Source organism: Rhinolophus sinicus, linkage group LG15 (assembly GCF_036562045.2).
Source record: "Rhinolophus sinicus isolate RSC01 linkage group LG15, ASM3656204v1, whole genome shotgun sequence".
Taxonomy (NCBI): Eukaryota; Metazoa; Chordata; class Mammalia; order Chiroptera; family Rhinolophidae; genus Rhinolophus; species Rhinolophus sinicus.
In genome coordinates, this window is record NC_133764.1 from 13,124,542 (window position 1) to 13,149,792 (window position 25,251).

At 55.2% G+C, this 25,251-nt stretch overlaps 2 protein-coding genes across 8 annotated transcripts in view; both read right to left on the reverse strand.

Moving 5' to 3' along the window:
- Positions 1 to 14,211, reverse strand: part of SPNS2 (SPNS lysolipid transporter 2, sphingosine-1-phosphate) — a 35,377-nt gene extending 21,166 nt beyond the window's left edge. Inside the window, exons 1-2 of one of the 4 annotated variants that reach the window (XR_012492304.1) lie at positions 13,642 to 14,193; positions 558 to 623 (exon numbers count right to left, since the gene is read on the reverse strand). Coding sequence is in view for 3 of the 4 variants with exons in the window: in XM_074320408.1 (XP_074176509.1) it covers positions 558 to 623; positions 13,642 to 14,011 (436 nt within the window). In the remaining variant the exon portion in view is untranslated. Of the gene's footprint in view, positions 1 to 557; positions 624 to 13,641 lie in introns of all 4 variants that reach the window. The other 3 variants (XM_074320408.1, XM_019743823.2, XM_074320409.1) reach the window with 3 other exon arrangements.
- Positions 14,212 to 23,057: 8,846 nt separating this feature from the next.
- SPNS3 (SPNS lysolipid transporter 3, sphingosine-1-phosphate (putative)) overlaps positions 23,058 to 25,251 on the reverse strand; it is a 61,627-nt gene continuing 59,433 nt past the window's right edge. For all 4 annotated transcript variants that reach the window (XM_074320410.1, XM_074320411.1, XM_074320412.1 and 1 more), the window contains 3 exons: positions 24,711 to 24,809; positions 24,401 to 24,572; positions 23,058 to 23,439 (listed from right to left, as the gene is read on the reverse strand). In XM_074320410.1, the coding sequence (XP_074176511.1) occupies positions 23,351 to 23,439; positions 24,401 to 24,572; positions 24,711 to 24,809 (360 nt within the window). In that variant the 3' untranslated portion in view covers positions 23,058 to 23,350. The remainder of the gene's footprint in view (positions 23,440 to 24,400; positions 24,573 to 24,710; positions 24,810 to 25,251) is intronic.

The following is a 25,251-nucleotide window of genomic DNA, read 5'->3' on the forward strand; positions in this document are numbered from 1 at the left end:
GGTCTCCAGCCTCCTCGCCAGTCAGGAGGCCAGGATCCCAAGGGAGACAGGGCCGAGGACCTCAGGCCCCAGAAGAGCCCAGGACTCAGATCCTCAGGCTCCTGCCCTGAGTCTGGGAACACGAGCAGCTCTGAGGCTGGTCAGGTGCTTTGACTTTGAAGGTGATGCCCGGGTTGATGGCAGTAGAAGGAACTGGGGCTAGAGGACAACATGGAAACAGTATTGATAAGGCTCCGTCAACATTGCCCAAGTTACTGAAATAAGCACTTGCTCTCTCACCAGCCTCAAGACGGAACCTGGATCCCTGGGTCCTGATGAGGCCCCAGGACCCCAAAGAAGGGTCACCCCCAAGTGCCTGACCCCTTGGCCTCCAGGCTGGCATATCTCTCACAGCCCCTTAGGGCAGGTGTGATTTATAGTTTTCTAAGAAGAGAAGCAGAGGCTGGAGAAGGGGTGATTTGTGAGGGGCAACAGTGGGATTTGGATGCAAAGTGAGTCGGGCCCTGGCAGAGACCCAGCAGGGAGTGCCAGGACCTGGCAGCGGTGGTGTGCCTCACCTGACTGCAGCAAGCCTGCGCCTTGGTCCTTGACCCCGAAGTGCTGCTGGATGTCCAGAAGGACTCCTGGAGGGGAAGACAGAGGGTACTTACTGCGACATCCGACGCCTGGTACCCCAACTCCCCAACCCCACCTAGGGGACTCCACTCCCAGTCCAGCCCTCTTTCCACCTCGCAGGGCCCAGCCTGGCCCCATCTACACAGCTCCACCCTGCCCAGTTTAGTTAGGCCACTGGGCACCTCGGAGGCCAAGTTTCTATCCTGCCCAACTGGGCCTCCGTGCTCACCCTGGGGATAGGGTCCCACACCCTCCCTTGGCCACTGCAGGGGCCTGAGGTCAGACAGGCCAGGCTCCTCATGGTTGCTCGGCTCAGTGCGGCAGCCAAGCCTTCTATCTGCTACCCTGGGCCTCTGGCCCACCTGTGGCCCAGCCTCCGACTGGGTGCTGGCACCTGAGGAACAGACATGGGCTCCGCCCTCACGGGAGACCACCAAGTCTGAAGCCCAGAGAGTGGGTGGGCAGCCACTAAAAGCTGCAGGGAAAACCCTCTGGCTGGGAGGGGGCTGAGGGTGCTCCCAGGTAATGCTCACACTTGCTCAGCTGCACGTGTACACAAGCACAGGTGCACACACAAGCAAACACAGCATACACTCCACCCAGCTGTCCTCAGGATTTTAACCAGGACCCTCAATTTTCCAATGCAGGGGCTGAGGTGCACAGAGAAGCAGGCAGGGCTCCAGGCCTGCTTTCCTGGGGGAAGGGGATCCCTTCTCCCATGCCCCAGCCACTTCTGCTCTCCCATTAGGGCTTTGCATGTCAAGGAGCGGGGCAACCAGAACAACCAGAAACCACCCCCACATGTGGACAGACACAGCCATGGCTATGTGGGGGTCAGCAAACTCCTGAGCCCCTGGCGCCTTTCAGAGCACTTAACCAGGGCCCTGGGTAAGCACAACCCCCAGCCCCGAGGGCCCAGGGGCCCTCACCTTGGCTTATGTCTGAGGACAGCAGGAGGCTGGGCCGCAGGCCAGAGCCCCCCCAACCACTGCATATGTGCACTGAGAAGGAGCAGGGGGAAAGGAAGAGGAGACGGGGCCTGCCTCAGAGGAAGGGACTGGTCCCTGCCTTCAGGGGACTCCCAGAGCTCTTCATGATGACGATGATGATGATGATGATGAAATGATGATGGTTCAAATCGCTGAGCATTAAGTGCTTTGCTAGTTCAACCCTCACACCACCCTATGCAGCTGGTACTATTATCCCACTGGAAAGATGAGGAAACTGAGGTAAGCCACATGCTTAGTCATACAACGGGAAAGTGGGTGACAGTCGGATCTCCAAGCACTGTCTGAGGGTCCTGTCTGATGGCTGAAGGTGGAGAAGTGGAGAAAGTAGCGTGTCACTGTTCCTCCTAAGACCCAGGGCTAGGATGCTGAGCAGTTTCCTGGGATGTGGGTCAGACCCTGCAGCTGTCCTAGCAGCCAGACAGCCTGGAAAAGCTGGCCTCCGCCTTGTTAATGCACACAGTGGATTTCCCATAATTACCCGTAATGAAGAGGCTGTGTGAGGCCCAGTTAATGACTTAATAACCAAGACAGGCTGTGGCTTTGCCTTGAAGGCAGAAGCCAGGGACCGGTCTTGGGCCTGCAGAGGGCAGGGCCACCAAGTGGGACCTCCAAAGTGCCCCAATATGACCTCAGACGCTCAGAGTTCCACTGGGGCCTATGGGTGGCATGATTGGGCCTGACCTTGGGAGGACCACCCATCCTTACTTCCCACTCCACAGTCCATTCCCACCCCTGAACCAAATCCTGTTCCCCTCCTGACGTGCGGGTCTGATTACACCCCTCTCTTGCAGAGTCATCATCAACTGTGGCTCCCCAGTGCCTCGGGGGAGGACCCAAGCCCTTCACCAGGCCACAGGGATGCAGGTTCAGCCCTGCCAACCCCGCTCACCAGCGTCACGTCTTAGGACACCACCCCTCCACCCCGTACCTTAGCAACCCCAAACTACGCATGGCTCCCCAACTATACATGCTACCCTCTCCTACCCTACTTTGTTGGCTCTGCTAATTCCTGCCACTCCTTTAAGACTAGTTCAGGTGCCTCCTTTTCTGGGAAGTCTTCCCTGATTTCTTCCCCTACCACCACCCTTAATAAGTTAGTTGTCCCTGTCCTTCCTTATTTTAGCATGTGTCACACTAGACTTAGTTCTACAGGGAAAATACATAGGGACATGGATATGAGCTCCTTGGACCCACTATGTCCAGGAGCTAAGAGCCACCAGTTATTGGTTCCTGCTAAGTGCCAGGTACCATGTGAGGCTCTTCACGTGGTATGTCTACCCCTGCTACGTATGCTGGTATCTATGACTGTCACCCCCATTTTACACATGAGGAAACCGAGACTCCCAGAAGTGCAATCAATTGTCATACAGCACTTCAGGTATTAGAGGTAAGATCTGAAACCAGGTCTATTGCCTAAACCAAAGCGTGTTCTTCTACCACACTGCTTCTGCTTGCTTCACCCTTGTCCCCCAGCCCAGGGCCCAGCACACAGCCAGCCCACAGTGACTGCTTGTGGACTGGACACACTGATGGATGGGTGAGGGTCCACATCACCCCCACTAGGCCATAAGCCCCTTGAGGGCGGGGGACATAGCAAGTCATCTCCAGAACCCAGGACAGGGACTGTCTAGGATGGGTGGAGCTGGCAGGCGGTGGGAGGGTAAAACTTCCTCTGGTCCCTAAACAGTGGGTCCCTCTCCACAGCCAGATGGAGGTTGTGGCTCACTTCCTGGGAAGGAGGCCATATCAGAAGGGTCATCGTGAAGATGGCCTGTGTGCACAGCAAATCAAAACACGCTTGTTTCCTCCCAAAGCACGGTCTAGCCACCTGACTGGACACGCTCCCCATCCCATTATTTCAAGGCCCAGCATTTGCCTCTGCCTCCAGGAAGCCTCCCCTGACCTTCTCTATAACACAGGGCTCCTGGTAAGGCGGAGGAATATTTCTCTACATCAGATGGGCATCCAGGGCCCCTGGGAACTCCCAGGCAGCCTAGACCCCAAGACACAGGAAGCTTTGGATGCCCAAACCCTGGCAAACCCTGGAGCTCAGTCTTGGAGCCAAGGCCTGAGCTCCAGGTAGAAGGCTAGAGAAAACCTTTCCAGGGAACAGGGCCTCGTGCAGGCCATAGACCCTAGGTCAGGCCCTGCCTAAGCCTTTCTGGGTTGTTTGCCCTCTTATAGGCCTGGAAGGGGCTATGGCCACAAGTGGGTGAGATCCTGCCGGCCACTGGCACGGGAAGCGTGTGTCACGGAAGCCCAGCCGGTCGTCTCAGATTTTCCTCTGGGCTCCAGCCTGGCTTGGGCCCACACAGCCCCTCCCTTCTTCACCACAGCTTTATTTTTAGCCTCTTTCCTGGAGGCTGAGGTTTGGTGGGTCACAGGATGGGCCTCATGCCCAGGAGCAGCACCCTATAGTTCAAGCCAAGCCCACTGCACCAGCCCCACAGGCCAGAGGCATGCAAGGTGGGGCTCCCACACCACACTCAGCCCCCAGCCATCCCACGGCCACAGCTCCCAATCCAGGCCTTTCTAGGCAGTCACCCCAAATCCACAGCCAGAATCACCCTCTGCCCATAGGGTCCTCACCCCAGGGCCAAGAAAACACTCTGGAACAACAAGAGCATCTGAATTTTCTCATGCATTGACCCCAGCTACACCCCCCAAGGGTGTTGCCTCTTGTCTAAGGGCAACTGTCCCCAGCTCTAGGCCGGTGTCTCTCCAGCCTCCCAGGGATCGTGCCCTGGGTCCCCCCTTGGCTTGAGCTTCTCCCTCAGCATCTCCCTCACTCTGTCCCCTGCACATCAGCCCACAAAAGTGCTCACATCTCTCAGCCTGGTGGTGAAAGCAATCCTGACTCGTCCCCTCTGCCAGCCGCTCCTTCTCGCTCCCCCTTCACAGGTGAAGTTCTTAGAAGAGTTCTCTCCCCTCCCCCACTCCATCACTCCCCTGAAATCAACCACCCCCGGTGGCTCAGTCCCACAGACTCTCATCCCTCAGTGTCCCGGCCACCTGGACTCCGAGTCCATGGCTCCACCACCAGCTGCTCCCCATTCCCTGAGTGGTTCCATTGCACTACCCAGGCCAGACACTTAGGACTCGGCCATGGCACCCTCCCTTCCCCCACAGCCCCATGAATAGGCCCTAACAATTCTCTGTCTTCTTCACCACCCAGCCTCCTCCCCAGGCTCCCTGCCACCAGACCCTGCCGGCCCATCCAGCCTCCTTCCTGCAGCTGAGCTCACAAGCACTTACCGATCTCCTACTACTAAGTCCTGCGCTGGACTTCAGAGACCAAAGACAGTGTCCAGATTCAAGGAGCTAAATCCATGGCCCAGTGGTTGTCACCTCTGGCTAAGGCTCAAGTCACCCATAAGTTCTTCAAAATCCATGGCCCAGGCCACTGGGTCAGTAATATTACTACTAACAACAACAATACTCTGGGTACTAACATGTGCTGTGTGCTTACTAAGTGCCAGACACTGTTCTAAGAGTGTTACCTTTATTAGCTCTTTGGTATGGCTGCCCAGTTAGTGCTTAGCGGCTCCCCATTGGCACTCAAATTGAGCCGAGGTTTCTCCTAGCATTTGAGGCCTCCATGACCACGTCTGCACAATCAGCCTCTCTAAAGGTAAGACCCAGGGATCTATTAACACACAGCCCAGGGAATTGGAAACCGGAAACCATTGGCCTGACTCGTCTGAGGCCCCTGTGAGTCCCCCATCACTGCCTGCAGGCCTCCAAGCCTTGACCGCAGTCATGTCCTCTTCCTGGGGTGTCCATCTCCACTTATTAAAATCCATCTCGTTCAGAGCTCAGATCCAAGGTCACATCTGCCAGGATGCCCCCTCCTCCGTCGTCAACTCCCTCCTCTGTGGCTCTTGTTGAAGAGGTGCCTATAAGCTTGAAGGCACCCCAGAGCTGGATGGACTCTGGCCTGACTCACCCCGCTGGCTGGTCACAGATACGGTGATCCCTCATCACTGTTGGTCCCTCAGAAGCCCCGAGAGGAGACAGGTCCAGACCCTAACCTGCTGATATCACAGAGTCCTCAAAGAGCTGAAGATGGAAGAAGACACCCACACTGACCTTGGGAGCCCCCACTTTGACCAGCCTCAGATGCAAGGTTGGAACAACATGATCCTGAGGTTTCTTCTTGCCTAGTCAGCCGGGGAAGGCTACCTGGCGCTCAAGCTCAGTCCCCCAAGCAGTCATCATCACCTTACGTTCACCTGGCCTCTCAGAGCAGCAAGCAACTTAGCTGAATTCCAAAGAGCATGGGCTCCAGAGCCAGACCATCTGATTTCGAATCTTAGCTTTTCTACCTTCCTGCTGTGTGACCCTAGGCAAGTTACTTAACCTCTCTGTGCAAGTTTCCTCACCTATAATGTGACTTAATTTTAAGATCTGCTTCCTATGGTTGTTGTGAGGCTTAAATGGGTTAATACATGTAAACTGCTTAGAAGGTGCCTGGCACATAGTACATAGTCAATAAATGTTATCATAGATCATTAACTCAGGCATGAGGAGCCCTGGCCAAGACAGAGAACAATGGAAACTCCCACCTCATCACCTTTTCTCCAAAATAGGGGCAGATGGCTGGAAAGACAGGGTATAGGGATCTGAAGGGATGGGCCATGCCTGCCATTGGCCAGTCCCTCTAGTAAGGATACTGGTCCCCCTGTGGAGGCCTCAGAGCTGGCTCACTCCAGAAGTCTTGCTCCTGCTTCAACGCTAGGCCACAGGTCCCGCTCTAGTAATTATAGGGGCCTGAGGGCCTGGCTCTGCTGACCTGGCTCTGGATGGCTAAGGCTGGGAAACCACAGCCTGTCCCCGCTGACAACCCTCCCCCTGCCCCTAGCCTAAGGGGACTGGCTAAGGCTTTCCGAGCTGGGGACCCAGGCTCTCAGGTACACACCCTTCTACCTGCCCCAGAACTTCCTGTCCCCCAGGGACAAGCTGAGTGTCCTCCAGGATCTCTGGCCCCTACTGTACGCCTCAGGTTGCCCATCTGAGAGGGATTCAGGATCCCCATACATCCCTGCTGGGTCCATCCGAAATCTCAATTGCATTTGCTCTATATATGCTGACCCTCTTCCCTTAGGGTCGCCCTACATGTCTGGGTCATTAATGTCCAGACAGCTTAGTAGTCATCTCTGCAGGGACCACGGGGATGTGGTCATCTCGGCAAGTCCCCAGCCCCTCAAAGAGGCCCTCCCCTCTCCCTAGAGAACCTAGACTCTGAACTTGTCCCTCTAAAGAGCACTCCAGCGGGAGACCATAACACGCCTCCCTCCGAAGAGCTCTGCCCACAGACCCCACCAGCCCTAGAGAGGAACCACCCCCAGAGCGCAGAGAGCCCTCCCTTCTTCCCACCAAGTCTCTATGCCCAGAGTGGGCGGGGACAGGCAGCCTGGCCTCTGTCCTGTGGTTCTAGCCTATCATTTGGGGCCAGCTTTCCTGGAACCAGACTCAGCCTTAGCAATTTAGGGGCTTTGCAGAGCCACTCCTTTCCCAGCTGAGCCTCCCAGGCCCTATCCTACCTCAGGGGCTCCCAAGACCACCGGGGAGGAGATAAGGTGGCCACACCCTTATCATGACCCTTGGAGGGCATGGCCTGTGTGACCACAGACATAGGATAAAACGGGGCTGGGGGCGGGGTTGTTGGTTGTTGAGGGAGAGATAAGTGACCCCAGAATGGTGCAGCTGAAGCCCACAAATTCCCAGCTTCTCCTGGTGTGCTGTTCAGTGACCAGCGACTTCTGCTCCCATTTCTTGGGTAGAAAATTGAGATTCAGAAAGTAAATGAGACAAAGGCCGCAGAACCAGGCAGGAACGAGGCTGAACTGGCCTCCAAGCTGCAGACCTGGCCTGTGTTCCCCCACCTCACCCCAGAAAAGAAGGTGCAACCAGCCCTGTCGCCACATCCACACCAACAGCCCTCACATGGGTGCTAAAAACAGTGTGTGACCAAGTAACACCATCCATCCCTAGGCACAGTGCTTTACAGTTTACAAAGCCTAATCATGTTCCTTGCCTCCCGGGTCCCCATTCAGCAAATCCATGCTTGACAGTGACGGGACCATAAAGACCTCATGGAGCTTCCAGTTGTGGGGAGACCCTAGCAAGGTCTCCATGACAGCAGAGGACTGAGAGGAGATAGGAGACCAGGCCCCAGTCCTAGCCCACAAGTTCTGACGAGTGCATTGTTCCTCTTCTTTCTTGCTCTAATGTAACTGCTCTGCCCTCGGCCACATCTCCCCTAGGACTCCTTTCACCAACCTCTCAGCTATCAAGAGAGGGCCAGGCCCAGAGCAGACAGCCTCACTGTGTGACTTGGGGCCAGCCCTTCTCCTCGAGTGCCCTCTCTACAGAAGAGACTGGGCAAAGCCACCACAGAACCCTCTTGAATGTACAGAAACCATTCTGCCCAGTGTGGGGGTGAGGGGGCCCCACTGTCAGGGCTGAGGGCTGGACAAACAGGGATTGTGCTGACCACTTCCCCAATTTCCTTCCTGGGGGTGCGAGGCCCCGCAACTCATTGTATGCCCTGGTCAGGACAAACAGGTAGAACCAGCCACTGTGACAGAAGCCCTGGCCTCAACAATAGGGGCCTGGTCCTTATCGACGGTCATCCAAACCTAGCAAGGCCCCTTCAGCCCATAAGGATGGGCTTTGGGCTCAGGGACATCTGGGTTCCCCCAACTCTGCCACTCAGTTAGTCAACAAGGGCCAAGCCTGTGCCAGCCCCCCCTCGCATATTGGGGTCAAGAGATGACCAGGCTCAGCCCCTTGAGGCTAGAGGGAGATGGCCACCCAAATGGGGGTAGATGCTGTGATGGATATGGGATAGAGTACAGTTGAAAAGCAGGAGTTAGGTGCCTGGCTCAGCCCAGAGAGTAGGGCAAGACTTCCTAGGAGGACAGAGGCACAGCTGAGACCCACCCAGGGAAACAGGTTGGCTGCTGCAACGGCTAGGGAACAGACCTGGTTGTCCTGGGCCAGGGAGGTGCAGGCAGAGCCAGGGGCCAGCAAACAAGAGTTACTCCCACACTACACTTGGGAGCAAGAGCCTGACAATGGAAAGAGCGGAGCAAAATCATCTATTGCGGATTCAGGGCTCAGAGAGGGTCAGGATCTGCCTCAGGTCACACAGCAAGTCTGGCAAAGCCAGCAGCAAGAAACTCAGCCCAGAAGACATACAGGGCCCAATAGGAAGCCCAGCCCTAGAAGCCTGGGGATCAAGTCAGTGTCCTCTTTGCCTCCCTCATTCTTACCCCCTTTCTACCCTCAGGATTTCAGGCCCCTGCACCCAGGCAGAAACAAAAGCCACTTCCTGTCTGGGCAGCTCTGATCCAGCTGTAACCTGTCACCCTGCAGCCTTCCTGCCCCATTCACAAAATGAGACACTAAGTCACAGACTGCGGCATTAAAAGGCCCTGAGTCTCAGACTAAGGCGGTGAGTTTCAAGGTACTTCCTCTAACAAGTTAACAGCACACCCGAGGTGCTGATAGAACCAATTGGAAGGTGCCTGAGGAGGAAGAAGGATGAAGGAAATGGGCAGCTGGCAGTTAGTCATTAGGATGCCAGCATTCCAGGCCAGCTGGTGGTTCACCTGGGTGCTGACCTGCCAGAAAGCCGCTCTGGAATGTGGCCCTGGGACTCTCCATCCTACAGATTTGGTGTGGTGGTGGCTAGGACAGGGCCACCCACAGAGACAAGACTACCTGAGGAGGTGGGGCAGAGGTGGTATTGACTATCTTTATCCATAAAGACAGCCACAGAGCTTGGGGCTTGGCTTGTCCTCCACCCACCCAAGTGACCCTGTAAAAGGCCCTGGGCCTCCATTTCCCCATCTGTCAGCTCTGGACAGATTCAACCAGGCAGACACAAAAAGAGCCAAGAGCCCCAACCTAGCCGCCCCCTCCGGCACCCAGCTCAGGTGTGTGGGGAAGCTCCGAGTCCCTGCCAGGCCTGTGTTCTTGGCTGGGTCCCTATGCTCAGATGCCCTTCTGGGTTTGTGTTAGTGAGCAGTTGCCACGGATACTGGTCTCAGCTTCTTTGGCAGAAAAGGACTCCCCCAGGGCAGGGCTCTGCCTCTCCTCACCAGCCCCCGCCTTGCTTAATTTCAAGGACCCAGTCTGCCACGAGCTGGATCAAAGGGAAAAGGCACAGGTATCAGGAAAGGCCAGGTATTCCAGAGAAGTTGGGGAAGGATCTCAGCTCTCAAATAGTCATTCTCCAACCATGAACAGAGCTGGCGCCACCTCCTTCTTACTGAGCCTGGTTCCAGGAGCAGAAGGCTGCCACCTACACCCTCCGCTCTGCTTCCATTCTACAGATGGGGCAGAGGCAGCTCTGGCACCAAGAAGCAGAGCTGGGAAGAGGGGACCCAGGACCCTTGCCTGAGGGGCTCCCTCCTTCTCCTGACCTGGCAGCCACGAGCGGGCTCAGAATGGAGAGGGGGTGGCTGCCAGAGTGGTAGGGCCCACAGGAGCGGGAACCATGTGCCCTAAGGGAGCTCAAACTGCCTTTGTTATATTGAGCTAAAATTCATCTGCCCAGGGGACGCTTATCCTGGCCAGCAGTCTCTGGGTTTCTAGGCCAGAAGCGGGGGCCATGTCCCTGCTTCTACCAAGAGAACACTGAACTGGGGGGTTCTGGTCCTGCTCTGCCCTGCCGTGGGACCTTGGATAAGTGTCTGCATTCTCCAGGTGTCAGCGCCCCCATCCACACAAGGAGGCAGAGGGAAAGAGGGTTTAGAGGCCGTTGGTTTCTGGGCAACCTCAATTTCATCCAGTGGAAGCAAGGCTCAGTAAGGAAAGCAAGAGCAAGAGCTCCCGAGGTCTGCGGCCCTCAGGGGGTTCCCATGGCAGGAGGAGAGGCCATAATTAGCTGGATCACCCAGTGGCTCTGGGAATGCCAGGGCAGAGGCAGAACCTACTGGAGTTCCCAGGATGGAGACCAGCCCCGATGGAGAAGGGAGGGGTTTGCAAAGGTGTCCGGAATGAGACTGCCCAAAACAGAGAAAATTGGGCAGAGCACCATGGCTGGGGCACAGCTTGAACAGAGGCATGGAAGAGAAGGCAGCTGACATTTGTGAAGCTCTCCTAGGAGTCGGGCCTTGTCCCAGGTGCTTAAGAGACATTCCCATTTATTCTATACAACCTGGAAGGTGGAGAGCAGGAAATGAGCCCCCAGAAGTCTCAGGCGACATCACCAAGGTTACACAGCTGGTAGTTGAAAAACCTGGACTCAAACTCTGGCATCAAAGCTCTAGACCTGCGTGATCTACCCACTGCAGTGGCCCCAGCCACAGTGGCTGCTGAGCACCTGAAATACAGCTCATCTAAACTGACATGTGCTATAAATGTCAAACACACACCGGGTTTCACAACTTAGTATGAAAAAGAAGGTAAAATATTTAATTCATAGCTTTTATATTGATTATATTGAAATATGTTGGGTATATTGAGTTGAATAAAATATATGAATTCATTTCACTTCTTTCTTTTTACTTTTTTAATGTAGCTACTAGAAAATTTTAAATTATATATGGGGCTTGCGTTATATTCCTTTTGGACAGAGCTGATCCATTTCATGAAGACAGAAATGCACAAGACAGATTTAAAGGAAGAGGGTGGGAACTCCCCTCATTCTTTGAGAGGGGAGTCAGGGCCAGATTGGGAGGTTCTCAGAGGCCAGGTGGGTGGGAACATCAAAGGTGACTATGCAGTGGAATGTCACCTGCTCTCTCTTAGCTGGGCCAGCCAGCAACAGGTGGACTCAGGCCTGGAATAACCATTCCCCTGCTTGACCCATCAAGCCATAGTAGTTGCCATAGAGACAGCAAATCTTCCTAAAAACTGAAGTTGGGGACAAGGGCATGTAGGGGCAGAGGGAGAGGGAACCAGGCTTATCCGGAGAGGAAATCTGTGTATGTTGTATGTTGGGGGCGGGGCAGTGCATGAGCTCCAGCTCCAGCCAGGACAGGGAGGGATGCACAACCCAGGAGGGTGTTTGCACAGGGCTTTCCGGGCCTTCCTCCCTACTGCCCCACGCCCCTCTTAGCCAGAGCTCTCCACCCCCCACTTACCAATTCACCAGAAATTTCCCATCTCCTTCCCCCATTCTGACATTCTGACTCTGGGACCCAAGTCAGGGTTGGATCAGAAAGCACCCGACCTCCCTGATCCCACCCTCTCCTCCTCAGTCCCTGCCAGAGTCCGCTTCCCTGAGACTATCAGAGGGGGTGGTCTGGGGCCGGAAAAAACAAGTTGGAAAGTGCTACAGTGCCAGAAGCAGCACCATTCATTGCTGAGAGAGGGTGGGAAACCTCTTCCCAGGCAAGGCTTCCTGGTAGATCTAACGCCAGCCTTCTGCACTCTCCTGGCCATCTTGGACAAGGGTTGTACAGGCGCCTTGCTTTCCCTATCTGTATACAGAAGTCTATTTTGTACTGACGACAGGTCCCTGATGTTCTCTGACTTCTCCCCCACCTTAGGGTGGTACCTGAGCTCCCTGGTCCCAGGCAGGCACATGCATGATGGTGCACTTGGCCTGTATGGGGTATTCCTGCTCACCAGACCAAAGTAAGAGACTGTTGGGGACAGCCCACCTCAGAGACTGGTGCCACTGGTACCCGATTCCAACTTCCCGTAACAGAGAAATAGAGCCAAGGGTTTTGAAAGCGAGAATGGGAAGACTCTGCACTCCCATCAGAGTTCTTCCCTTCACAAAACCCCAATCAACAGAGGAGGAGACTGAGGCCAGGAGAAGAGGACCCAGGTGGCATCCGGTTTATGCCAGGGCTTTCCTCTCAATCACCACAAAGTTCTCTGTAGCGTCTGTCCAAAATTCATTCTCTTTCTTTTTCTTTTTTGTAGTTCCATTTTACAAAGCTGTGGTTAGGCAGGTTCTGGGACAGCATGCCAGGTACACAGTCACTGCTTTCCTTCTGCAGGGAGCCCTCACCTATGCCAGCCTGGCCACAGTCCTTTTCTCTCAATGCTGCACCGTTCCCATGTAGGAGCAGCTCCGTCTAGGCAAAGTCCCTCCTGGCAGACCCCTGAGAACTGAGGGATGAAGTGAGCACACCAGAATTCCAGGACCCTGTCCATCCCCAAAGGGCCCAGGGACCAACCACTTCACAAACGGGAAACAGACCTAAACACAAGCTGAAACTGGCCCAAGGTCACACACCAAGCACAGGAAGGGAAGTCTGGGACTAGAACCCAGTTGTTCTATGGACCCCCCCAACCCATCCCCAAGGCTGGTTCTCAGAGATGCTCACAGAGGATCAGGCAACCTCTCTCTAGCCAGTGGCCTGAGCCGTACCCCAGGCCCCAGGCGCCATAGAGCAGGAGAAGACATCTTCAGGCCTCTAGCCAGGGCCAGCTGCAAACCGCATCCTGGGTCCCCGGGCGCCACGGCCCCGCCCCGCCCCTCCCTCCGCACCCCGCAGCCGGGAGCCTTTGTCAGCCACGCGCTCACACGCTCACACACACATCCGCGCCGCCTGCGCGCACACACTCGGTCTCCTCTGGCGCACACCAGCAAGGGGTGCGCGCACTCGCCGCACGCACGCAGGGGAGTGGAGGCGGCGGAGGAAGGAAGGAACTGACAGCTACGGACCGACAAACCGCCTGCGCTGGGGGGAGGGGAGGAGAGGCCGGGGAACCTGAGGCGGGGGCGGAAGGGGGCGCAGAGGCGAGAACGCACAGACGCAGAGGAGACTCGCGGAAAAGAGGACAACGGATGGGACCTCAAGGGCTGGCGAGGACGCGCAGGCTACTCCAGGGGTGGGGACTCCCCCAACCTCTGGCCCCGGGTGGGGGGCTGTCCCTAGACTGGACCCGTGGATCACGGGGCCTCACTTACCCAGTTGTGCCTGAGTGGAGGGCCTTTAGGGACCCCACATAAGGTTTGGATATAGAGGGCCTGGGACCAAAGGCTCCCCGGGGTACCTCGAGACAGGGGGTCCTGGTTCTCGGCCTGGGTGGGGCACTAGCTCACCTGCTACGGTGTACCTGTCCAGGTAGTTGAGCACGTTGCCCAAGCTGAGGATGGCGGCGGCTGCCACCCGCCCGCGGCCCAAGCTGGCGGGTTTGGGCTGCTGCGAGCCGGGGCCCTTGGCAGCAGCTGCGCAGCTGGGGGTGCTGGGGGTGCTAGGGGGTCCGGACGGGACTCGCCTCACGCTGCCTGACAGCGTCTGAACCTCATCGTCCACGGCCGCGACTCCAGCGGCACCCGCTGCCCGTGCTCCGCAGCAAACACCACCGCCAGCCCCTAGCTGCGACCCCCGGCGCCGGCGCCGCCGCTCCGCGTCCGCCTCCTCCTCCTCCGCGCCGCCCGCCGCCGCCGAGGCGCATTCCAGGCACATCATGCCGGTCGGGATCGGGGCGGCGGGGGGCGCGGGGGGCGCACCGCCCAGCTTGGGCCCACTCAGGGCGTGTGTGCGCCTTGGAACCGCCGCTGCACCATCCCGGCCGGACCCCGTCGGCTGCTGCGCTCTGGCCCGGCTGTGGCGCGGCCAAGGTTCAGCCCGCTGCACCGTCGCAGCCGGGCCCCTCTGACAGCTGAAGTCCAGCCCCGCCCACAGGTCACGCCCAATCAGCTCCCAGCTCCAGCAAAGCCCCGCCCCGCACGTGCTGCCCCGGGGGGCGGTGGGGGGGGTGCCGCAGAGTCCCTCCCGCCCGACGAGGGCGCAGTCACGCCGGAGCCTCGCGGCTAACTAGGCGGGCAAGGACCGGGAGGGGGTTTGTGGGAGCTGTGGAGCTATCAATAGGGTGCAGGGGGCAGGACTCCCCAGCACTCACTCAATGCCCTCCGTCCCCACTCCCTAACACAGGAGTGGGCTCTTGGCGGAGACTCTGGGAGACAGCTCAAGGCATATGGACATCCTGGAGAGAGGGTCTCGGGTAAGTCGGGGGCGCCTGTAGGAGAGCCTGTGGCCGCTCCAGCAGCTCCTCACCCGCCCTGATTTAATCAGTTTAGGGAGAGCTGCGTTAAGAACCACGAAGCATGACCGGTGGGGGTTTGGCCCAGGACCCAGGCCTCCACGAGGCACAGAAGTCTATGTTGGCCACCTCCCCAGGAAAACCCAAATCCAGCCCTCAACCTCCCTGCCCCCATTCCTGTGTGCGCACCAAGACCCTACCCCTGTCTCACAGAAAGGCAGCCCCTGGCAGGGAGGGCCAGAACTCCAATTGGGGCCCACCAAAATCAGGGCATTAAGAAGGGGCCTCCTCCAAATATATGGTGATAGAAGAATAACTGACTCTGTGTGGTGAACACACAATGGGATTTATAGATGATGTAATACAGAATTGTACACCTGAAATCTATGTAACTTTACTAACAATTGTCACCCCAATAGACTTTAATTTAAAAAAAAAAAAAAAAAAGAAGGGGCCTCCTCCCCTGAGGGCGTGGCATCCCCAAGCATCAGGCTTCCAGCTGAGCACTAGGTAGGGAGCAAAGTCTTGAATGGAAGACAGGAGGCTGGGTCCTAGCCCACCTCTGCCCGGAAGGGTGGCATGATCCTGGACTATACCCCTAATTCTCTCTGGGTCTCAGTTTCTCTCTCTGAGGGTAGATAGAAGGATAAACTCCAGATGGTCTGGAAGTCTACAAATGGTCAGGGGAGAGGGGAGTCCTGTCTCCCATGGAGAGTGTGGTTGGGTAGCTTCTGTGTTCAGAGCCACAATCACCATTATCACCCATCTCAGAGGTGCTGTAGTTTTGTGATGCCCCCCTTCTCCCTCTCCCATTCATCAGTCTGAGGCTTTGATTGAAATTAAAATCCTGTGCAAAGTGCTGAAGACAGAATGGTAAAACTAGACGAGCCTGGGAACACAGAATTACCCCGTGTTTCACAGACAGGTCCCAGGGCCCAGAAATGACCCTATCATGGACATGCGAGCTGGTCAGTGGCAGGTGGCGGGGGGGGGGGGGGGGCTGACCCAGGGCTCTGATACCAACCCCCTGGGCTGGAAGCTCAGTTCCCACAGCAGGTTGCCCCGGACCTGACATCCATGGGTAGGTGCATTTCGTGAGGGTGTCAGCCACACTGAGTCATGACATAGCAAATGGGTGACACAGCACGAGGCACCCCCCCACACACACACACACACACACACACCCGCCCCACTGTCTCCTGTGAGCAGAGTTAATTCCCAAGCTGGTGTTTCTTGCTGCCTTCAAGGTGTATCTTAAATTCTGCAAAGTGACTAAAAATATGCTTCGGGAGGTTGGGTATGAATGAATGTGACGGAAAGGTTAGGAACAGATTTCATTCTGAAAGTTGCCTTGCTGCCTCTTTCCAGCTTGCTGAGCTCAGGCCTGCAAAGCCAGATAGGAAAGTCCCTCTAGGTGGTCTAGGATGACAGGAGATTAACAGGCCTAGGAGTTCCATGGCGCTGGTCCTAAGCCCCAGCAATGACCATCACATGTGACGGTGCCAGCTAGAGCAGTGTCTGGCTGTGAGACCGTTCAGCTGCGAAGGAGGCACAACCGTGGCTCTAAACTCAGCCCCAAGGTCCCCTTTCCACTCCCCTCAATTCCTCAACCTTTCAGCCACAGCCATGCCCAGGGAGACAGTTTTAGCCCATGACCAGAAAGGGGAGCATTCCCTTTCCATGGCTCTCCCTTTCCCCTGCTGAGTAGGCCCCAGAGCAGGGGAAGATGGCAGTTCTGAGCCTTTGAAATTTGGGGAACCTCTGAGCTGCCACCAAGCAAGCCAGCTATTCCCACTGTGTGGGTTTTTCTGGGATTTATCTCAAAGGCACTCTCTAGAGTAAGTCTTTGAGTGGAATAAGGGACCACTTAGGGCAGAGCAGCAGGGAAAACAATAAGCCCTTTCTGGCTGTGTGGCCCTGAGCAAGTCACAGCAGTGACCTTCTGAGAGCATCTGGCGGTATCATGGCACGATTAGCCATAGGACTTCTAGGGTTCTTATCTCCATCTCACCACTGATGAAACTGAGGCCCAGGGAAGAGAAGTAATCTGCCCACATACCCAGTAAACGGCAGGGCTGCAACTAAGCCCAGGTGTGTCTACCCCCTAATCCAGCGTTTCCTCTACTGCCCCACAATGCTGCTCTTAGCTTTTCTAGGACACCATTTCTTCAATGGCATAATGGGAGGCTGAACTCAATGACGGCTAAAGGACTTTCTGATATTCATTCATTAGGTCCAGACCACAACTTCAAAACAAATGGGACATTAGTGGCCAGTATTCCAAGGGCAAGTACATTTGGGAAATGGTAGGTAAACACAGAGACGTAGGTGTCCTTACCGGGGGACTTTTCAGAGCCTTTAATCTGAGAGTCCATGAGACTCTTACCCTGTGAGTCTCCCAGGGGGCAGGTGTAGGTTGTCATGTCCCCACGTGTACTAAACCACAGAACATCTTGTAAGAGGTCTAGAGCTTTGCAGAACACACTCTAAGAAACACCAGCTCCCGGTGGCATTTTCCTGTCTGCTGAGATCTTATTTCGAGGTATATCTTGTTTGGCCCAAAAAAAAAACTCTTACAGTACTTAAAAAATAAAGAACAAAAAGAAAAAGAGAGAGAGAGAGAGAGAGAGAAGAAAGGAAGGAAGGAAGAAAGGAAGAAAGGAAGAGAGAGAGAGAGAGAGAGAGAGAGAGAGAGAGAGGAGACCAGCTCCCCCAAGGCTGATACCTGGGAGCTCAGTCCACTCCCCTTTACCCATCCCCTCATACAGGAGTGTCTCCAGGACGTGGGCCGCAGTCTCTTCCCTCTCACTTGCTACACTCTCCCTTAGCAGCCTCTCATCCAGGTGTGGGCTTTCAGCAATCACTGCATGCCCGTAACACCCCGATCTCCATCTCTAGACGTGGCCTCACCTCCCAGCACTAGGTCCACATGCAATCTCCCGCACATTCCCCTGTAGATATCCCACAGCACCTTGAATTCAGCACATACAAAAATGACCTCATCATCTTTCCCCTAAACCTCTCCCACCCTGGTATCATTTATTTCTGGACAAAGAGCACCATCATCCACATTGTCACCAAGCAGGAAACCAGGGAGTCATTTGGGACTCCTTCTTCTCCCTCAACTCTCACCTTGTAGGTGCTGTCCAGTTTTTCTCGTTACTATCTCCCAATGTCCCCATTGCTCACTGACCTAGTTCACAACTCTCTTCTCTCACTTGGACCCTTTTAAAATTCAACACCACGGGCCCCAACTTTCCCTTCGTCTTTTCTCCACACTTTTTTACCATTATTTTCTAAATCACACATATGACACCATCACTACCTTGCACGAAACCTTTCCATGGCTCCTTACTGCCTATAGGATCAAAAATATCGACGTTCCTTAACGTGATTTCCAAGACCCTTCATAACCCTGCATGACTCATGTGAATCTTCACCCTCAGATCCTACTGCCCATCTCTCAAGATTACGTTCCACCACACTGAAAACGGAGCTCCCTGAACTCACTGACAGTTATTATACTTCCTGGAGCAGGAATTGAGGGCACTTGTGTACAGTCCCTGCTCTCCCCTCAACACAAAAGCTTTTGTCCTACTAATGCCATGATGATTCAGTACCACGGAGAGCGTCACATGGGCAACCCACCTCCCCAGGCCCTTTAGTCATGCCCTGCTTATGCTGTCTACCCAGTTCACCCCTCCCACTTATCCTTCAGAAACCCAGCACAGACACGACTTCCTCCAGGAAGCCCTCCCTGACCAGCCTAAACAATTGTCATTTCCTCCTTTGGGCTACTTGAGTAACTTATGTATCCCTTCATTCATCATACCAAAAACATTGTGCTAATTAGGTTTGTACATGAGTCTAACCCACACACACCCACCTCACAACAGACTGTGAGCCTCAAGGACCAATACCCTGTCTGATTCATCTCTGCAGTCCAGTACAGAGGAGGTGTTCAGAGAATGTTTGTTGATTGAATGAGTAAATGACATTTAGCAGGTGCTCAGGAAGTCTGTGTTGATTTGCATCACGTGTCTATTGCTGAGTGACTCAGAAACCAGCCCGATTCCTTTCCTGGCCCCTTTGGAAAAGGCATTTTCTCCTTGATTGACTCCACCCTCCATTAGCTTCCATGTGCCATTTGCCTCCACCCTTTGATTACCTTCTCCACACGTCCCCACCCACGAGAGGGGGGAAAGGCACCTCCTCTCTGCTCCTGCTGTTGCCAAGCTGGGGATTTGCTGCAGCCCCTCTATCCTACAGCCCCAGCCTGCCTCACAGGTTTTGTTCAGAATGCCTCATCTCTGCCTCTCTCCTGCTCAGAATAGATGGCTCTGAGTCCCCAGTAACACAGAAGTTCCTGTTCTGTCATTTGAATATTTTTAACACTTTCTAAATTACAGAAGCGTCAGCTTCCTTTGATCATGGAAACTCAGACCATCAGAAATGAAGACTCCCTTGAAGGACATGAGTCCAGCCTTTTCCCTTTCTCATGGAGAGACCCCATCTGAGAGGGGCAGTGGCCTGCCCGACATCATTGTAATGGACACCATCTTTGCTTTTGTCTTTTGTCTTTTCCTTTCATTGCTGTTTTGTTTTGATGCTCAGAGTCCACCCTACTTCCTAACAGCACCCTGGTTTCCTGGTCTTAACGGAGCTATAAACCAGACACAGGCATAGGATCCAACCAAACACTCTCGCCCAGTGCTTTCAATCTTGAGTAGGGTGGCAAAAAGAGAAGGAAAATTTGTCTGGAGCTTGAAAGCCCCCCAGTAAGATGGCCCAGGGAGCCGTGGCTCCTGAATCTCCAATCTTCCCTTGGATTATGTGAACTCCTAATGTGTTTCCAGCAAATTGTTTTCTTAAGATAGTCCGTCAGTTTCTGTTGCACACGACCCTACAAACCTAACTGATATAGCCACACAGAAGCAGCACATATACTCACATAGCTCCCTACGTTGGACAAAGCTTGGCTCCAGCAACCTCTGGCTGCCTCCTGCCCACCCTGTCTGTAGAGGCTGCATTAAACCAAACAACTTCACAGGCTTGCCCCGACATGGAGGAAAGACAGACACTTCAGGGAGTAAAACAGACAGACCGATGTCCGGTGTTGCAGGGGAACAAGCCAGGGTTGGGAAGATCATTTTAATGCATGTGTTCAACCCTTCAAGCCCGAGGTCAGGGTGGAAGAAGAGCTTGTATCAATACCCTATAAATACACCCTCACGTGCTCACACACCAACGCAGAAGTGAGCACGCACAGGGGCACACACACACACACACACACACACACACACACACACACACACCGCGTGCCAGAGTGACACCTGGAACCTGGAATGCAGCATGTGTTTGGGAAGAGCAATTAACACATTAAGTGAGCAGGGCGACCTGCTGAGCTGCATGTCCTCTTCTTGACATTCCCAACAAACAAGCCCAGAGTATCAGGGACCGGGGTTACCCTGCAAGTGCGCTGTAGGCCAGAAAGGTGGGTTCTGGTGGCCACTGTTCTGCTCTAGCCTAGTGGCTGGGCTGTCACAGACCTGCACCTGTGACCTCAGCCCGGTGAGGCCTGAGGAACTGGCGCCGGTGGGGCAAGGAGTGGGAGCTGAGGAAAGCTGGGGCCTGAGTTCGCTGCAGAGCAGGTGCTGGTCTCGCTCCCAGAGTCCACCAGCCCCGGTGCTCCGACTCTGCTTCAGAACATTCTGCACGGAAACATCCTACAAACTCCTGGCTAAGCAGTTTGTCTCGCTCAGGCCTATGAAGCACCACCCTGCCCTTCCCAGCAACTGAAATACCAGACTACGCTGGAGTCAAAAGAACTATCCCAGCTTACAGGATTCAAGCCCCAGCTCCTCAGCTGGCATCTGAGCCCCTCTGGTCCCAGCTAGTCTCTCCTGCCTCCTCTTACACACACACACACACACACACTCTCCTCTCCAGCCAAACCATAATCCTCCATAATTCATCACTGATCTTCTGCTCCGCTCTCCTCTACCTTGGCCTGTCCTGTTCCTTCCACTGGGAATTCGCTTCCCCTATTCCTCCTTGTGCTATTTACCAGCTCCTTGGCCACTTCCCCAAAGGCTTCTGAGGGATGTAATCCCTTCCCCTGCCTATAAGTGTGCCTCACTTGGCCCACCAAGTGTTTCCCTGTCCTATCTTGGGTTGTGAGGCCCAAGGGCAAGGCTGCAGTCAGATTCCCTGCCTGACACCAAGATGGGCGCCCACTGATACCAATAAGACATGTTTCTGGAACTGGCACAAAGGAGGTTTCTGATCTTTCTCCCCAGCTGCTGGACTCTGGAGTGGGGAGGGGAAGGGTGGTTGATGATCTGACTCTTGCCAAGCCCTTGCCCGTTTTCTGGGAGCAGAGCCTCACAGGGGTCCCCCCTAGGACTGTAGAGAGGAAGGTTCAGACCCTGGAGCTGGGTTTCTGTGAGAATCACATGAGGCCTGAGCTGGAAAAGCCACACTCCACAACACCTCTTAAATATAGCTGGGGAGTCTGCAGCTCGGAGAGGATGGGAAGTGCCCCAGGTCACACCGCCAGTGAATGCCAAAGGGACCCTGGCATCCTGGCTCCCCCACAAACTGGCTGCATCCTTCTCAGGAGAAACCAAGTGTGATGCTGTGATTTATAATAAGAAATGTTTGTTTGGTCTTCCCATTTCTGGCACAGAGCTCCTAAAATCCTTGGAATTTCCTAAGTGATAAGAGCCCTGAGGGTGTCTTTTGTTTGTTAATCAGGTGATTTTTGGACCCCACCTAAAGATGGTGACTGGTTGCCAGGGGAACCAACCAAGTGACTAGAGGGTTAGAACTTTCAGTCCCACTGGTCCCCCAACCTCCGGGGAGGGTAGAGGGGCTGGAGGTTGAGCTCAATTGCTAATGGCCAATGGTTTCATCTGTCATGCCTCTGTAATGAAGCCTTTATAAAAACTCAAAAGGACAGGACTCTGGAGCTCCCAGGTTGTTGAACACGTGGACTTTGGGGAGAATGGCACCTGGAGAGGGCATGGGAGGTCCAAGCCCTTTCCCTATACATTGCCTTACGCAGCTCTTCCATCTGGCTGTCCCTGAGTTATAGCTTTTTATAATAAGCTGGTAATCTAGTGAGTAAGTGGGTTTCCAGAGTTCTGTGAGCCACTGTAGCACATTAATCAAACCCAAGGAGGGGGTCATGGGAACCTCTGATTTACAGCCGGTTGTTCAGAAACACAGGTAACAACCTGGATTTGGGATTGACATCTGAAGTGGGGAGCAGGGTGGGGGCAGTCTTGTGGGACTGAACCCTTAACCTGTAGGATCTGACACTATCTCTGGGTAGAATGTGTCAGAATTGAGTTGAATTGTAGGACACCCCGCTGGTATCAGAGAATTGCTTGGTGGTGTGGGAACCCCCACCCACATTGTAATTGGGTGCAGAACTCTTACCAAGTATCCTCATGGATCCTTTTTCTTATAAAGGGGCAGCCTTCCCCCTCACACACCCCCCACCGCACTTCATGAGCTCCAATCATTAAATCGTGGGTTGAGGGGCTGGTCAACGTGGTGATGGCCACTCCTGAAAGAGAGCTGGGATGGGGGTGGCGGGAACAGGCATAGGCTCAGCTGGACAGGCCAGCTCCTGGAACTTGTCCAATCCACCAATAAAGTGCAGGGAGGACACCACAGGGAGCAGGGATGAAGCAAGTAAGGGTCAGGAGGTGAGCGTGAGACTGGGTCACTGCTCTGCCCGCAGCTGCTGGGAGACAGGCACAGCTTGGCACAGTGAAGGGAGTGGTCAGCAAGTGAACAAGTGATTGCACGGCCGGGTGCCAGGGGAGGGGGAAAGAAACTCATGCTTGCAGGCGGAAAGAACATGCCACCCCACTGCTGCCCGCCTGGAAGCTGTTGATCTCCTGCAGGGCCCACTGCGCCCAGCTGCTCTGAACCCAGTGGCAAATGTGAATCCCACCGAGCCAGCCCTTCCCAGGGACTGTTCTGGAGTCAGAGCGTGGGCCGTGGGGGTAGAGGAGTGGGGTGCAGAGTAGGGCACAGCCAGGGGTACTCAGGCACAACCATGAGAGCACCCAGCATGGTTCGGGGGCAGCTGGGTATGTACAGGCTTGAGCATTCCTTTGTGTAGTTCCCTGGAACTTGAAGCCACACTCCCACACCAGCACCCTGGTAGAAATCTATCTCCAAGACTACGGATTCAACCCCCACATTTTGCTCAGAGGACGAATTCATGCAGAAGGTGTCCTGTGCCCTCCTGAGCCTGCACAGTGGGGAAGCTGAGTCACAGTGGGAGAGCCAGGGTAAGAACACCTAGAGACCCATCTGAACAGCTGCCTCAGTTTCCCCACATCAGGGACAGCCCTGAATCCTTGGCCAGGACTGCCCACGTCTTCCTCTCCTGCTCCCACTCCCGGCAGAGGCACGGTGAGGCTATAAATAACATAGTTGTCCAAAAGCCAGAAATCCATGGGCTTTGTACTGGCCGTGCTTTAATCGGGACCCGCCAGCAGCCAGGCTGAAGACCCCAGGCTGAGGAGCCTGGTGCTGGGTGCAGGCACAGGCCCAGGCCTCCCACAGAGGGTGCTGACAGCTCAATTCCCAGCCCAACCGCAGGCCCTGCCAGCTCTCTAGCTGGGAGTGAAGAAGTGGCAGGTGTAGCTCGGCCAGGGTCCCTGAGTAACAGCCAATGTGAGCAGAGGCCAACGGGAGGGGTGCAGGCAGGGTGGGTGAAACCTCCTTACTGCGGGGCAATGGCCTCAGGGGTTCTCCGTGGAGGCCCTAGTGCCGGAAAGCAGGCTTTGGTTCTCTCCATCCTTGCAGTCCACCTGCTTGCCGTCTGGGGTCCCTGTGGGAGGAAAGAATCTCAGCCAGCCCCCAAGGAAGCAAAAGGTGCTTTGGGAGCAGGCCTGGGCACAGTCTGTCAGAAAATCCTCTAGCTTCCATTTTCAAAATAAATTCCAAATCCGACCCTTTCTCCCTTCCTTCAATGCCACCGTGGTCCCAGCCTCACTGTTCTCTCTTCTGGTTGTAGAGCCTTCTCTGGCCTCTCTGCTTCAATGCCACGCTCCTACAGTCTGTGCTCAACACAGCACCCAGAGTGGTGCTTTTGCAGTGTAAAGCGGATACTTGGGGCTCGTCTGCTGGAAACCACACAGCACTCCCGTCTCACTCAGAGTTAAGGCCACCCAGTCCCTACAAGGGCCCCTGAACTCCCCATGCTCTGGCCCCATTACTGCCACCCTCATCCCTTTCCCCTTGCTCCTGCTTCAGCCACACGAGCCTCCCTGCCAGTCTTCAAACACATCAGGCGCATTGTCACCTCAGGGCCTTTGCAATACCTGTTCCCTCTGCAGTGAGTACCTTCCCCCAATAGCTGCATGGCTCACTCCCTCACCTTCGCCAAATCTTTGCAACAATGTCACCTGTACAGCGAGGACCTCCCTGACCATCCTTTCAAACACTGCAAATTGCCCCCACCTGTTCCTCTCTACCCACGTTCCTGCTTGATGTCTCTCCATAGTATTTCTCACCGCAGACATACTCTATCTTTTGCTTTCTGTTTGTTCCTTGTCTGTCTCTGCCTTCTAGAGCATGAGCTCCATGAAGGCTTGGACTTGGCTTTCACTTCCCGGCATCTGCAGCATTGCCTGGCACATAGCAAGGGTGTAATAACTATTTTTGAATGAATGAATGAATGAATGAATGAATGAATGAATGAATGAATGAATGAACTAGCCAGGGGATCAGGGGATGGCTGATGCTCCTGGCTCCTATGGGGTTCAGATGGGTGTGAGAAATGGGGATACCTGTTCCAGGCTGTTGGGCCTGGGCCTGGTCTTTCTCCAGGTGCAGTGCAACCATCAGGAAGCAGCCTGCCCCCAGGACGATGGCAAAGACACAGCACAGAAAGCTCTGCTGAAGGCTGAGGAAGCGCTGCAGGTAGGAGTCAGGCCGCCTGGCCCGCAGGGCGCTGGAGATCTGCAGAGGAGGGAGGTTTGGTCTGCCAGGTCCACTAGGCCGCCTCCAGGCCTCACCACACACAGTGCCTCCCCCAGACCCTCCCCACCCTACACATACGCAGGCATGCCTGCAGCCCAGCCCCCCACCCGGCCTTACAAGTCCAGTGAGGTAGGGGCTGCCGGCATCTCCCAGGATGTGGCCCACTGTGATCTGAAGCGCCTCTGCTGTCCCCCGGCATCTGGGCACCACCACTGACTGTAAAACACAGGAGCACCAGGGGAGCTCCCTAAGCAAGGGCAGAGCGTGGACGCCCCTCATACCCACCTCCTGCTCCCCACCTGCCAAGGACCTGCCTGGAGGTGTAACAGGCTGGCCAGGAGAATGAGATGAGAGGGAATCAATGACCCCAGTGCCTGAAGGCTCACCACCAGAATGCAGGGCCCCTCCAGGCTCAGGAAAGCTCCTCAGTCCCCAAGGATGGGAATGCCCAGGCCCCTGATGAGCACCATCACTCTTGAGGGTCTGCTCTTGAACCAGACAGGAACCAGGCCTGGCTATGACGATAGTGCTAGGGCTGGGGCATCCCAGCTCAGGGACCCAGGAGGCAGTCGTGCAGGCTGGCGGGGTGAAGAGTGGGTACACAGCCAGGTACTTGTGTGGGATGGTTCAGACAGCTCAGCCCTTCTCTCAGGAAGTT